The 12,510-nt window shown below is 47.5% G+C and overlaps 1 protein-coding gene across 4 annotated transcripts in view; it reads right to left on the reverse strand.

The window, feature by feature from the left end:
- Window positions 1-6,996, reverse strand: part of yeats2 (YEATS domain containing 2) — a 52,966-nt gene extending 45,970 nt beyond the window's left edge. For 2 of the 4 annotated variants that reach the window (XM_042339113.1, XM_042339111.1), the window contains exons 1-4: window positions 6,636-6,996; window positions 3,878-4,005; window positions 1,385-1,482; window positions 127-219 (exon numbers count right to left, since the gene is read on the reverse strand). In XM_042339113.1, the coding sequence (XP_042195047.1) occupies window positions 127-219; window positions 1,385-1,482; window positions 3,878-3,977 (291 nt within the window). In that variant the 5' untranslated portion in view covers window positions 3,978-4,005; window positions 6,636-6,996. Of the gene's footprint in view, window positions 1-126; window positions 220-1,384; window positions 1,483-3,843; window positions 4,006-4,097; window positions 4,176-6,635 lie in introns of those variants that run through there. The other 2 variants (XM_042339112.1, XM_042339114.1) reach the window with 2 other exon arrangements.
- Window positions 6,997-12,510: the final 5,514 nt, after the last annotated feature.

Genomic DNA, 12,510 nt, shown 5'->3' on the forward strand with positions numbered 1-12,510 from the left:
TATTATTTAAAAAAACAGGCTCCTGTAAGAAATTCTTATAGCACCAATTCCGTAAGCAGATACATAAATAACATGGCTGGGTTGGGGAATCGGGGGGAAGGAAAGAGTTATTGAACAATGGCTCACCTCATTCACCTTGGGCTGCCCAGCTGATACATAGTAGTTGGCTACAATGCACGCCCGCAATTTATCCATCATTCTTCTGGCCTCATTCAGGCGCTTTGGAGAGACAAAAGCAACCAAATATTAAAGGATTATTCAGTCTAGAAGCTAAACAATTTGAAACAACAAAATTACATTTGTATAGCACCATTCATGTTGGGAGTACGTCAACAGTTAGGAAGCTAGTAGTTTCTGAAAGATATCTCGGTTAATTTATAGCAGCAGAATTTGTGCCACAAGAATAGTTTCTTGCTAACCTTTTTTTGATCGCCATAATTCCGAGCAGTGTCTGAGGGCCACTTTGTGCATTTTGCAACACTATTCCACACAGCCAGACTGAAACCTGAACCTACGATTCCGCCACAATGAGCTCCAGTGACATTACTGAGCAATTCCTAGCGGGAGATACCGGATCACGGACTCCACTCATTTGCTTGTTTAGTGAAGCATGATTAAATTATAATTGTACTGCAAAAAAAGCTGATTTTTCTTTCACAGAGGAATGCTACTAGGAAATCTGTTGTACCAATCACACTTCATTTCCATTTTTCTTTTTTATAAGTAAACACTACTTGGCAGAAAGACTAGTGTTGTCTTTATGAAAATCCAAATTGTCTAATAGCATACAACTGATCAGAATCACACTTTTTGGTGTGTTGAAACATCAAATGAATAAACCACACAGATCCATTTGATAGCTTATCAATACCAACGCTTTTATTTGGTCAGCTGAATGTCTGACACATGCGGAAATCCATCACCAAGTTTAACAACAACAACAACAACAAAATTACGTTTATAGAGCGCCTTTCATGTCGGGAGGATGTCCCAAAGCGCTGAACAGTCAGGTGTTGGGGCCCGAGCATGGGGGAGCGGGGTGTAGAGGTGAGGGAAGGCAGAGAGGTGGGAGGGAGACCAATGGCATGGTCAAAGAGAAGGGTTTTGAGTCCAGCCTTGAAGGAGGCGAGGGAGGAAGCGAGGTGAAGGGACCTTGGGATGGAGTTCCAGATTGTGGAGGCAGAGAGGCTGAAAGCCCGGCCACCGATGGTAGGGCGGGAGACATGGAGCAGGCCGGAGCCCGATGAACGGAGGGAGCGGGCAGGTTGGTAGAGGAGTCAGCAGGTCAGAGAGGTAGAAAGGTATCATTAAGAGTATCCAAACCAGCCTGAAGAGTTCCATAGCTGCCAAGGTCAAGAGCTGGTACATGTGCATGTTCCTTTACCTGGTCTATAATCTCAATTTCATGCTCTTTGTTTTTCATCTCCACAGCAAACTGCTCCTTAATGATAACTTCAATCTTCTGTACAGTGGCTTCACGTGCTACAAGCACAATAACAAGAAACACAATAGGTGCATGAGTTATGGGAGAATTATATAGAATATCATAGTATGAATAACACATTTCAGATTATATGGGAAAAGTTAGGGAATGTTTGTAAACAAGGGGTTTATAAGAATTTGGGAAGTGACGCATTTTGGGAAATTCTTTCCACACCACAGCATTTGGAAAAGTACTGTTTATGGGCAACCTCTGCTACACCCAAGTGCACCAAATGAAGGCTGAACAAACCTTCAATCACTACATCTACAACCTCTGGAACTCCCTCTCTCAAACCCTCTACCTCACCCCTCTCTATGTGCCTTAAATCCTGCCGTAAAACCTACCTCCTTATCCAGCCTATCGTCACCTCCCCCTCCCCTTGTTCAGCATCTGTCCCTGACAATCGCTCTGAGATGTTAAGAGATGAGGGGCGCTATATAATTGCATGTTGTTGTTCTACTTATAAACAATCCAAACTTTCAATTTGATCCTAGCATCTCATTTGTGGTTAGGCTTCAGTACATTTTAAACTTGTGGGCGCTGGTGAGGTAGTTACAATAATGGGGTTTGACCACCAACAATATTGATTAACACTTTGTGCTACTTTAAAAACATCACTTTGTCAATTTCTTTAACGAACAAAGGGAAAGGATAAAAAAAACTTCACAACGCGACTCCAGCAGTATGATGTGCTGGTGGAATCGTTGCTTCCAAACATATCATTCAATGGTGCTTATAAAATGGAACCAGTTGGTCTGCATTCAAGACAAGAGTATGGTAATAACAAATTTCAAGCTAATATCATATCTGCTAGAGATCAGATGTGTAACTAATAATCATGTTTTTTCTCTCCTCTCCTGAGGTCTGACTGATCCTAAGATAAAGCCAAACTCAACCCTTTCTTCCCCTGGCATCCACACTTTCGAGTCACTTTGTTCTTCAATGTTTAAAACATTGTCCACTCCCTCCTCCAAATCTGGTTTGAAAGGCTCCACATAAATTTAATGAGCCCCTTTTGCTTGGAAAACATCTATTTTGTTTGTTTCTCCGTTATGCTGATACTCCTCACTTGCCCAGTCTGACGATAATAAAAAAAATGTGCTAAATGTATGGAACAGGCTCCCTTGGGAGACAGTGGAAGCAGAAAGTGTCAATTTCTTTTAAAAGCAAATTAGATAGATTTCTTTTAGGAAATAATATTTTGGGTTACAGTACATAGTTTGGGACATGACATGTACATGCAACTGACAGGATGGTGGAAGGCGAACTAGATGTACCTTGGTCTTCTTTCGTCTAGGAATTCTTATGTTCTTATGTTCTACTCAAGACATGATTGCACAATCTGACCGTTAATAGTCACTTTTTAAAGGAAGCCGCAGCTAAAATTATACAGTTCATAGCCATGACTAAATAATTGCTAAATAGTTGGAAAAGTTAATCACCTAGGTGAGGTTGACATTGTAATCATAAATCACATGACAAGGAGCAAGTGTGTTGCCTTAAATTCCTAAGTAACACTGTGAATTCTACACAATGTTTAAATGACAACAACAGACCTAAATCATATAATTAATTTCCAGTTTTTTTTTAATTTCCCCCCTTCCCTCGCCTGAAGGTAGTGACTTTTGCTCGGGTTCCGTTCTGTTATTGCCAGTTACCGCCAGGGGCCGTCCTCAAGTGATCGTTCTTCACATGTGAGCTTAGTATGAGCAGGAAATTTAATTGTTGCTGAGTTCAGATAGCTGAGCCCGACCCTATCTTCCTTCAAGATGCACGCACACATTTTCCAGCAGAGAGTCACTGGACATCAGTCAGGAGAGGAAACAGAAGCCCCATTAGAAGTTACACAGAGCATAACAAGGGTTTAGTTGTGACTTATGCAGAAAACAACACAGGGAGTTACCAAGTGGCGTATGGCAGGTCTCCAGCAAGTCACAAGACACAATTTACCTGCCCAGTTCTCAAGATCCTGACTGTGAATTAATAGTTTAAACTATCTCTCAGAAACTATTCACACATCAATTTTAAAACAACAATTTTCTAACACTCCGGTTACCAATACACAATGAGTGCACCAAGTGTGCCAGAGACATCATGCTAAGAGTTGAAAGAAAAATAACGACAATGGTATAAGAGCTAATCTGCACTTTAGTAACTCCAACCTTTGGGGAAATACACTATAATGAAACTGTCATAAGTTTTCTTTAATTTTATCAAAGTTGATTACGATTCAACGTTTGACATAGAAAACTACAAGCAATTTCAGTGTTTAAGGTAAAAGTCAAGATTGTGATTTATTTTTAGTTAAAATTAGTATAACATTCTGTCAGAGTTTGGGCACACACACTTTCTTTTCTGACCTGATTAAAAGGGCCAATGTTTGCAGTTCCCTACCAGAGTGTTCAATCACTTTGTGTTGTTTGTTCTGACGACCCATCATGATATCTTTATAGTCAGGATCCTTGTCTTCAATTTTCCGTTTAATGCCCGACATCTTCTCAAAAGCAAAAGAAATCTTTGTTCTGTAATCAAAAGCACTGAAACTGAGATACAGCATTTTACTTATTAACTTAAGACTTTCAAAAGACATGTGTTTCTCGTCTTCATTCACAACCTGTGGTTATGCGAACTGAGATGAGGCAGGGTATTTCTGATCTCCTATTGCTTGCCAGCATTTCCAAACAGTATGAAGCTGCAATACACAAAGCAAACAGGATACTGGGCTTTATGAACATTGTTAAATCATGCTGAAGCGGTACTGTGCTCTGGTCAAGCTGTACCGTTGGCAGGTGGGCCTTCAGCCTCTCGGCCCCCACTCTCTGAATACCATTCCACAATCCTCCACCTCGCACCTTTGCTTGCCTCCTTCCAGACCCATCTCAAGACCCTCCGTTTCAACCGTGCGTTAGTCACCCTCCTACCCCTACTCTCCTGATCCCAACCACCAGCTTGGGTGCGGATCCCTGACTGTCCACTGCCTTGACACATCCGCCCGACGTGAAAGGCGCTATACAAATGTAATTTGTTGTTGTTGCACAAGAATACTGAGTCCACTGCTGGCTGCTATTACATCCCTAGATGAAATACAGATGAAAGTATCATGACTGTTAAGAGGGATGAGGTGTGAGGAACAACTAGATATGTTTGGGCTTGAAAAGCTTTGTCTTGCTCTGGGGGAAATCTTATATATAAGCTACTTACGTGATGGAGATAATAACCCATCACTTTTCAGGATCTTCAGGTAGAGGATCTATTTTTGTTTCAGTTTTCTAAAATGATGGGGAAACCATCAGGTAACCTATGAAACCATTGAGTAAACCTACAGGATTTTGAAGGGGGAAATCAGCTGATGGTGACATGATGATGGCACCAGCTTGGCTTGGTTGGTAATACGCACAATTCAGGATTGGGAGTTCAAGACTGTGACAGTTCTCACCCCTCTGTGTACCCTGCGAATGTTAGTAACGCAAAGAATACTAGGTGGCCTCTGTATTAACTCCTAACTCCGTGAGTGCAAATTCCCGTCCTCGGGTAGTTTGCTTCATGGCTGTTTATGGGACCTGTTGTGTGATTTAGCTGCAACGCTTGCTTGTAAAAGACTCAATTATCAACAAAACATTGAGATATTGTAATGCTATTGGTGTTGTCATTTCAAATAGTAAAAATAATCCATACATATCTAATATAGTTATTGGGAGGACCTCTCAAAGCACATCACAGGATTTTCTGTGAAATGTAAGTTACCGCGTGTTTTATAAACAACAGTATAATTATATACCCGCATTCTCACCCACACCAAACTCCACTCCCCGATCACCCCAGTCATTGCCAGACTGCACTGGCTGCCTATCCCAGAGAGGATCGATTTCAAGATCCTCACCCTTGTATTCAAGTCCCTGCACTCCTCTGCACTCCCCTACCTCTCTGACTTCCTCTTCTCCGGGTTCTGGCCACCTCCTCGTCCCCCGAGTCCTCCGCTCCACCCTCGGCGGCCGTGCCTTCAGCCACTACGCCTCGAGGCTCTGGAACTGCCTTCCTCACTCCCTGCGTCTCCCTCCCTTCCCATTTTCAGGTCTCTACTGAAGACCTCTCTTTTCGACTGCGCCTTTGGTCACCTTCCTCCCCCTCCCCCCGGTTCGGTCCTGGGATCCGTTACTGTAAAGCGCTCTCAGACGACGTCCGGCGTGGAGGGAGCTATATAAATCCAATTTGTTGTTGTTGTTGTTGATTTTTATTGTTATTATTTCAATGTTATTAATGGGCTCTGGCACATGCAGTCAATGTATTTTAACAACAACAATTTGCATTTATATAGCACCCTTCACACGGGTCAACGTCTCGGAGCGTTTGACAGTGGTGGAGCTTGACGCCGAGTCAAGGCAGGGCGGAGGGATTGGGGGACAAGGCGGAGGGATTGGGGGCAAGGCGGAGGGATTGGGAAGCAAGGCGGAGGGATTGGGGGCAAGGCGGAGGGATTCGGGGGAGGGATTGGGGGCAAGGCGGAGGGATTGGGGGGCAAGGCGGAGGGATTGGGGGGAGGGATTGGGGGCAAGGCGGAGGGATTGGGGGGAGGGATTGGGGGGGCAAGGCGGAGGGATTGAAGGGAGGGATTGGGGGGCAAGGCGGAGGGATTGGGGGGAGGGATTGGGGGCAAGGCGGAGGGATTGGGGGGAGGATTGGGGCAAAGCGGAGGGATTGGGGGAGGGACTGGGCGGGAGGGTTGGGGGGCAAGGCGGAGGGATTGGGGGGAGGGATTGGGGGCAAGGCGGAGGGATTGGGCAAGGCGGAGGGATTGGGGGGAGGGATTGGGGGGAGGGATTGGGGGGAAGAGAGTGCCAAAGCTTTGGGGTGTAGTGGCTGGAAGCGCGGACGCAGATGGTGGAGCGGAGGGGACACGGGACCAAACAGGAAGGGGCCAGAGCCATTTTAGCCACGACCCCCACCCACTGGACAAGCCCCCAGTGCCCCCCCCGGACAAGCCCCCTGTGCCCCCCCCCCCGGACAAGCCCCCAGTGCCCCCCCCCCCCCGGACAAGCCCCCAGTGCCCCCCCCCCCCCCCGGACAAGCCCCCAGTCAGTGCCGGTGCCCGGGGGGTAGGGTCTGGGCCCAGTGCTGTCGGGGCTCTGAGTGCAGCCCGACCTCAGACACTCACCTCCGCACCGGCGGCTTCACCTGCAGCACAGGCCCAGGCCCCGGCCCCGGCCCCGGGCTCCCAGACAGCAGCTCAGCGCCGCTCCTTCTCTTCCCAGAGCCTCCCCGGCCTTCAGCTCCCGTCCTGAGTAAGGGACGGCTACTCGAGAGCGCTGGAAGCCTGAGGCCCTCCGTCCGGGCTCCGCAGCTACTGAGCTCTCGGCCCCGGCAACGGGGCAATGGCCGCACCGACCATAGTTACAACAGCGCCGCCGCCGCCGCTCCCTCTCCCTCCCTCCCTCCCGCCGCCGTCTCCAGTCACCGCGCCGCTGCCTCCACACCGCTCACAGCGTCAGGAACATCCCCTACACCGCACCCTCTGCACCCCCACCCCAGCACCGCACCCCCACCCCCAGCACCGCACCCCCACCCCCAGCACCGCACCCCCACCCCAGCACTGCACCCCCACACCAGCACTGCACCCCCAGCACCGCACCCCCACCCCAGCACCGCACCCCCACCCAGCACCGCACCCCCACCCCCAGCACCGCACCCTCACCCCCCAGCACCGCACCCCACCCCTACACTGCACCCCAGCACCGCACCCCCGCACCGCACCCTCTGCACCCCCACCCCAGCACTGCACCCCTGCACCCCCCCAGCACTGCACCCCCACCCCAGCACCCACCCCGCACCCCCACCCCCCCAGCACCGCACCCTCTGCACCCCCCCCAGCACTGCACCCCCACCCCAGCACCGCACCCCACCCCCAGCACTGCACCCTCTGCACCCTCAGCACTGCACCCTCTGCACCCCCACCCCAGCACCGCACCCCCACCCCCACCCCAGCACCGCACCCTCTGCACCCCCCCCCAGCACTGCACCCCCACCCCAGCACCGCACCCCCACCCCCAGCACTGCACCCTCTGCACCCTCAGCACTGCACCCTCTGCACCCCCACCCCAGCACCGCACCCCCACCCCCACCCCAGCACCGCACCCTCTGCACCCCCCCCCAGCACTGCACCCCCACCCCAGCACCGCACCCCCACCCCCAGCACTGCACCCTCTGCACCCTCAGCACTGCACCCTCTGCACCCCCACCCCAGCACCGCACCCCCACCCCAGCACCGCACCCTCTGCACCCTCAGCACTGCACCCTCTGCACCCCCACCCCAGCACCGCACCCTCTGCACCGCACCCTCTGCACCCTCAGCACTGCACCCTCTGCACCCCCAGCACCGCACCCTCTGCACCGCACCCTCTGCACCCTCAGCACTGCACCCTCTGCACCGCACCCTCTGCACCCTCAGCACTGCACCCTCTGCACCGCACCCTCTGCACCCTCAGCACTGCGCCCCCAGCACCGCACCCTCTACACCCCCAGCACTGCACCCTCTGCACCCCCAGCACTGCACCCCCAGCACCACACCATCGGCACCCCCAGCACCGCAGCCTCTGCACCACCAGCACCGCACCCTCTGCACCCCCAGCACCGCACCCTCTACATCCCCAGCACCGCACCCTCTGCACCCCCAGCACTGCACCCTCTACATCCCCAGCACTGCACCCTCTGCACCCCCAGCACTGCACCCTCTGCACCCCCAGCACTGCACCCCAGCACTGCACCCTCTACATCCCCAGCACCGCACCCTCTGCACCCCCAGCACTGCATCCCCAGCACTGCACCCTCTACATCCCCAGCACCGCACCCTCTGCACCCCCAGCACTGCATCCCCAGCACTGCACCCTCTACATCCCCAGCACCGCACCCTCTGCACCCCCAGCACTGCACCCTCTGCACCCCCAGCACTGCATCCTCTACATCTCCAGCACTGCACCCCCAGCACTGCATCCCTAGCACTGCACCCTCTACATCTCCAGCACTGCATCCTTTGTATCCCCAACACTACATCGTTAGCCCCACTTTCAGCCACTAGGTCCTGAAATTCTGGAACATTCCCTCAATCTCTCCGCCTTGCCGCCTTCCTTCCCCAACTTCAGGTCGCGATTGAAGACCTTCCTCTTCGACCGTGCTTGCGGTCACCTCCCCCCCCCCCCACCCCAGCTCGGTCGGTGTCATGCTCCACCATTGTCAAGCGCTCTGGGATGCTGCCCTGTGCGAGGGGTGCTATTTAAATCCAAGTTGTTGTTGCTGTCCCCCACAACCAACACCCACACCACACCTCTTCACCCAGATCCTCGATAATGTGTCCAATCCCTGGCCCAGGGATCTGCATCTGCACCTATGGGGGTAGATATTCCCCTACTACCGTGTTACTTTAGTTGAAAGCAGTTAAATCAGGTAGACGAGGGATCCACCTTGAATTGTACTGATCGTATGGTTCTGTTTCACACAACCCGGGCATTACCGATTATTCTATAAGGAGAGCCAAATAAATGCTTTTTACTAGATGCCTTTTGTATTGGGATGAAGGTACATTACCTTCCTCCTTTTCACCATGTTAAATTCACCATTTCACACATCGAGGATCTTCATCTAAGATTTAAACTGCAGTAACAATAAAATAGCAGGCTGCCTGCCAACAAATAAACTAGCTGTACAATACTCATTAATGTCCACAAACAGCCAGCAAGGCCAGGTAGCCCATTGGCAGCAAGTGCCTGGGCACAACATTAACTCACAGAAATATAATCTCCATCTGTCGGTTTATACTCTACTCCCTTACATCTGTCCATCTTTTGTTAAGATATGGAACAGACTGCACAAGGGGAACACTGGCCAGAAGATGGTCAGAGATAGCAACTTTAAAAAGGAGTTGTCAGAGACCTGAAGACAATATATCCAAGGATTAATAATTTATCTGTAGTTTAATCAATGTGTTAAAGTCACAATAGAAATTAGATTGGTTATAATCTGCAATTTTTTGACTTGTGAAAAGGAATCACAATTCCCTACCCATTCTTCTCAGACCATATTAATCCCTCGAATTTCATCTAGATGTGTCTGAATCACTATAATCGGCTGCTGTTCGCACAATATCATCTGGCCTTTTGCATTATCTATGATGTCTACAGGCATCACACGAGCAGCTCTCCAGATACCTGCTGCTCCGCTCTAGGAGTTAATGGAAGAAAGCAAACCCTTCGAGAGTTGTTTTTCATCACTTGTTGGTTGCTGCGGCCAGTTATATTTGTTTCTCCTTTTAAGGCTCAACATTCTATTTGCATTTTAAGTGGGTCTATCTTATTCACCCCTGATAGTTTCAGTACTCTTGACTGCTGCAAATCTTTTCCTTAGCAGTGTTCTTGCTGCTAATGCTTAGTTGGGCTGCTTCACATTGAGACACTCTGTGGTCTCCCGTTGATCTGTGTACTTGTGCAAACCTGCAATTCTTGTTGATTGATCACGCGGCCGTTAATTGCTAAACTTTGGGGCGTCACTCACACAAACAAAAATGTGTGCGGCAATTATGGATCATTAACTTCATCCACTCACTCAGCACATCAGGCTCTATCTACACTAATGAAGACAAAGAATTTGTGTGTGTCTGTCTGTGTCTGTGTATCTGCCAATAACGCAATAACCATATTAATACATAAGTGACAATAGAGCTTGTAAAGAACAGTACTTTATTTTTTATTATTTGACCTGCTACATCTATCACATACACAAAAAGCACACACAGAAAAGTGACTGAAACATAAGGAGGAGCTGGTTCAAACCTGGAGGCTCCAAACCGCTGGGAACAAGCTGCTGTAATCGCTGTGTTCACTGACTTGACATTGGCTTGGGTGAAAACCTCCAGCAGTACAGCTTCCTCTTCCCCAGCACCTCAAAATAGTGGGTCGGAATGTTAATCTCTAATGCCTTAATTCAACAAAAGGAAACACTTGTATTTTTTCCCAGTGAAAATTACTGAATTGGATAGATCGACTCATCCCATTACTTCTCTCCGACACCAACATAATACAGTAATAATTTGCTGTGGTATATTATTAAATCAATAGTTCAATACATTTTATTAAACTCAGGTACAGATCACATTGAATTCATACATCAATTTTACTTATATAAAGCTTGCACCCTATCAGGTCAGACTCAACGATTGATGATCAGCATATGGCAATAGGAAAAGCCAAACAAACTGTCTCCTGGATATCTGAATGAAATATTGCAAAAACTGCATAATCAGCCTAAAATAATAGATTTTTTAAAATGAAAAAAAATACTCCAGCCACATACTGTAATAAAAAATGTTCAATTCAACAACAATTCATTCATTAATTGCTCGTATTTCAGTTACCAAACAGCAACGCTGAGTTATTTAAAGCAAATCTTGATCATCTGAATGATTTTAGGAAGTGAGTTGCAGTCTGGAATCTATTGAAGCGGTTTGAACGGTTTGCAAAGTTACATATCGTTTGGAGTGAATTATAGGCTAGACTCTAACTGAGGGGGTTCAAATTTTAATATTAACCAAGAAGTAAAGCTTAAATGGACTTTATACCATTCTGCTGCTCTCCACCCCCATTATTGTGCCCATTATTATTTTCATAGCCTCTTGTTTTAACGTTTTAATTTTTTAAAGAAAAAGTCTGGGAAGAGAGTTGATACAACAGCAGTTGTTGGTACACATGTCAACTGTATTCTAAATCCCTGCCAGTGTTCAGACAGGGTCAACATTGACAGTTTATATGGCGAATGGATTGCTTAATTGATTAATGAGAATTCTTCTTCTGCGACACATTTGTATCCACAGGTCACACACTGACAGTACTTAGCAGATGTAAGAATTGGAAACTCTCTGTTCAATATAATCGCTGCATATTAAGCCTCTCATACCAGGTCATCTTGAGTAAGTGCATAAAGAATAAATATGCTCAATAAAAAATTCTTAACTTGGATTAAAAACAATGAAATAACAAAATGTGTGAAATACCTGAGGCAGCAATGGGCACAAAGCAGAATTTCCCTGAAATTGGGAAGTTTTGTTTTCAGGAAAGCCAGGCAACTAAAGAAATAGCCTCACTCGTCAGTGCAGAACCTCTCTCCACAACATTTAATTCACTGGCATGGAATCGAAAATATGTCAGTGCCATTTTAATGTTGGCCCATTTCTTACAAAGAGATCTTCAGAAACACAATTCTTAACACATTGTTCTGTGCTTTGCATTGCTGGATAGCAGAGGATTGCAAGAATAGCAAAGTCCAATCACTCTATACACATGGGAAACGGAGTTGGTAGGACTGTACAATATAAAAAACACTGAACTCAAACAGGAGCAAAAAGCTGAAAGTAGTCATCTATGGAAGAGAATACAAATATGTATTAACAGTAAATTATTTTGGACTTTCAATTTGTTCCTGGAACACTATTGGCCTTCTGCTTATCAGCATAAAATGCAGCGACACAATTTGAATTACGGTGATTAAACAAAATGCAATTCACATGAACGTGAGCTTTACCATTCTCCTTGCTCCTAAAGGTGGTAACCCTGAATTCCGAGAGCTGGAGTAATTCTCCTTTCCCTCCACGCTCGGTCTGTGCCCCCAGCAGAAATATGTGTGACTACCACTGCACAACTAAGAAATTACTGAACTGCTGAGTTAGATGCTAAATAAAACTTCTGCTCCAGGCAGTGCATTTATCCAGTTTCTGTACAAACCATTGTTTGACATCCTCTCTGGTGTAAAATTTGCAACGCAATGTTGCAAGAATTGAGTACAAAATTGAATAAGGATTGAAAAATTCCTTTTGCACCAACTGAGAGCAAACTCCTTAGGTTGAGATGAAACAGTAAAGACATGCATCTGTCTCTATTGTCTCACTTTCCTCTCACTCACTGTTCTTGCTATTTCCTTAATATTTAAAGTTCTTCCCGTCTTCAACGACTGAGAGATTTGATAAAGTTGAAAAAAAAGTTTGCTACATG

The sequence above is a fragment of the Callorhinchus milii genome, unplaced genomic scaffold, assembly GCF_018977255.1.
Source record: "Callorhinchus milii isolate IMCB2004 unplaced genomic scaffold, IMCB_Cmil_1.0 Scaffold11, whole genome shotgun sequence".
Taxonomy (NCBI): domain Eukaryota; kingdom Metazoa; phylum Chordata; class Chondrichthyes; order Chimaeriformes; family Callorhinchidae; genus Callorhinchus; species Callorhinchus milii.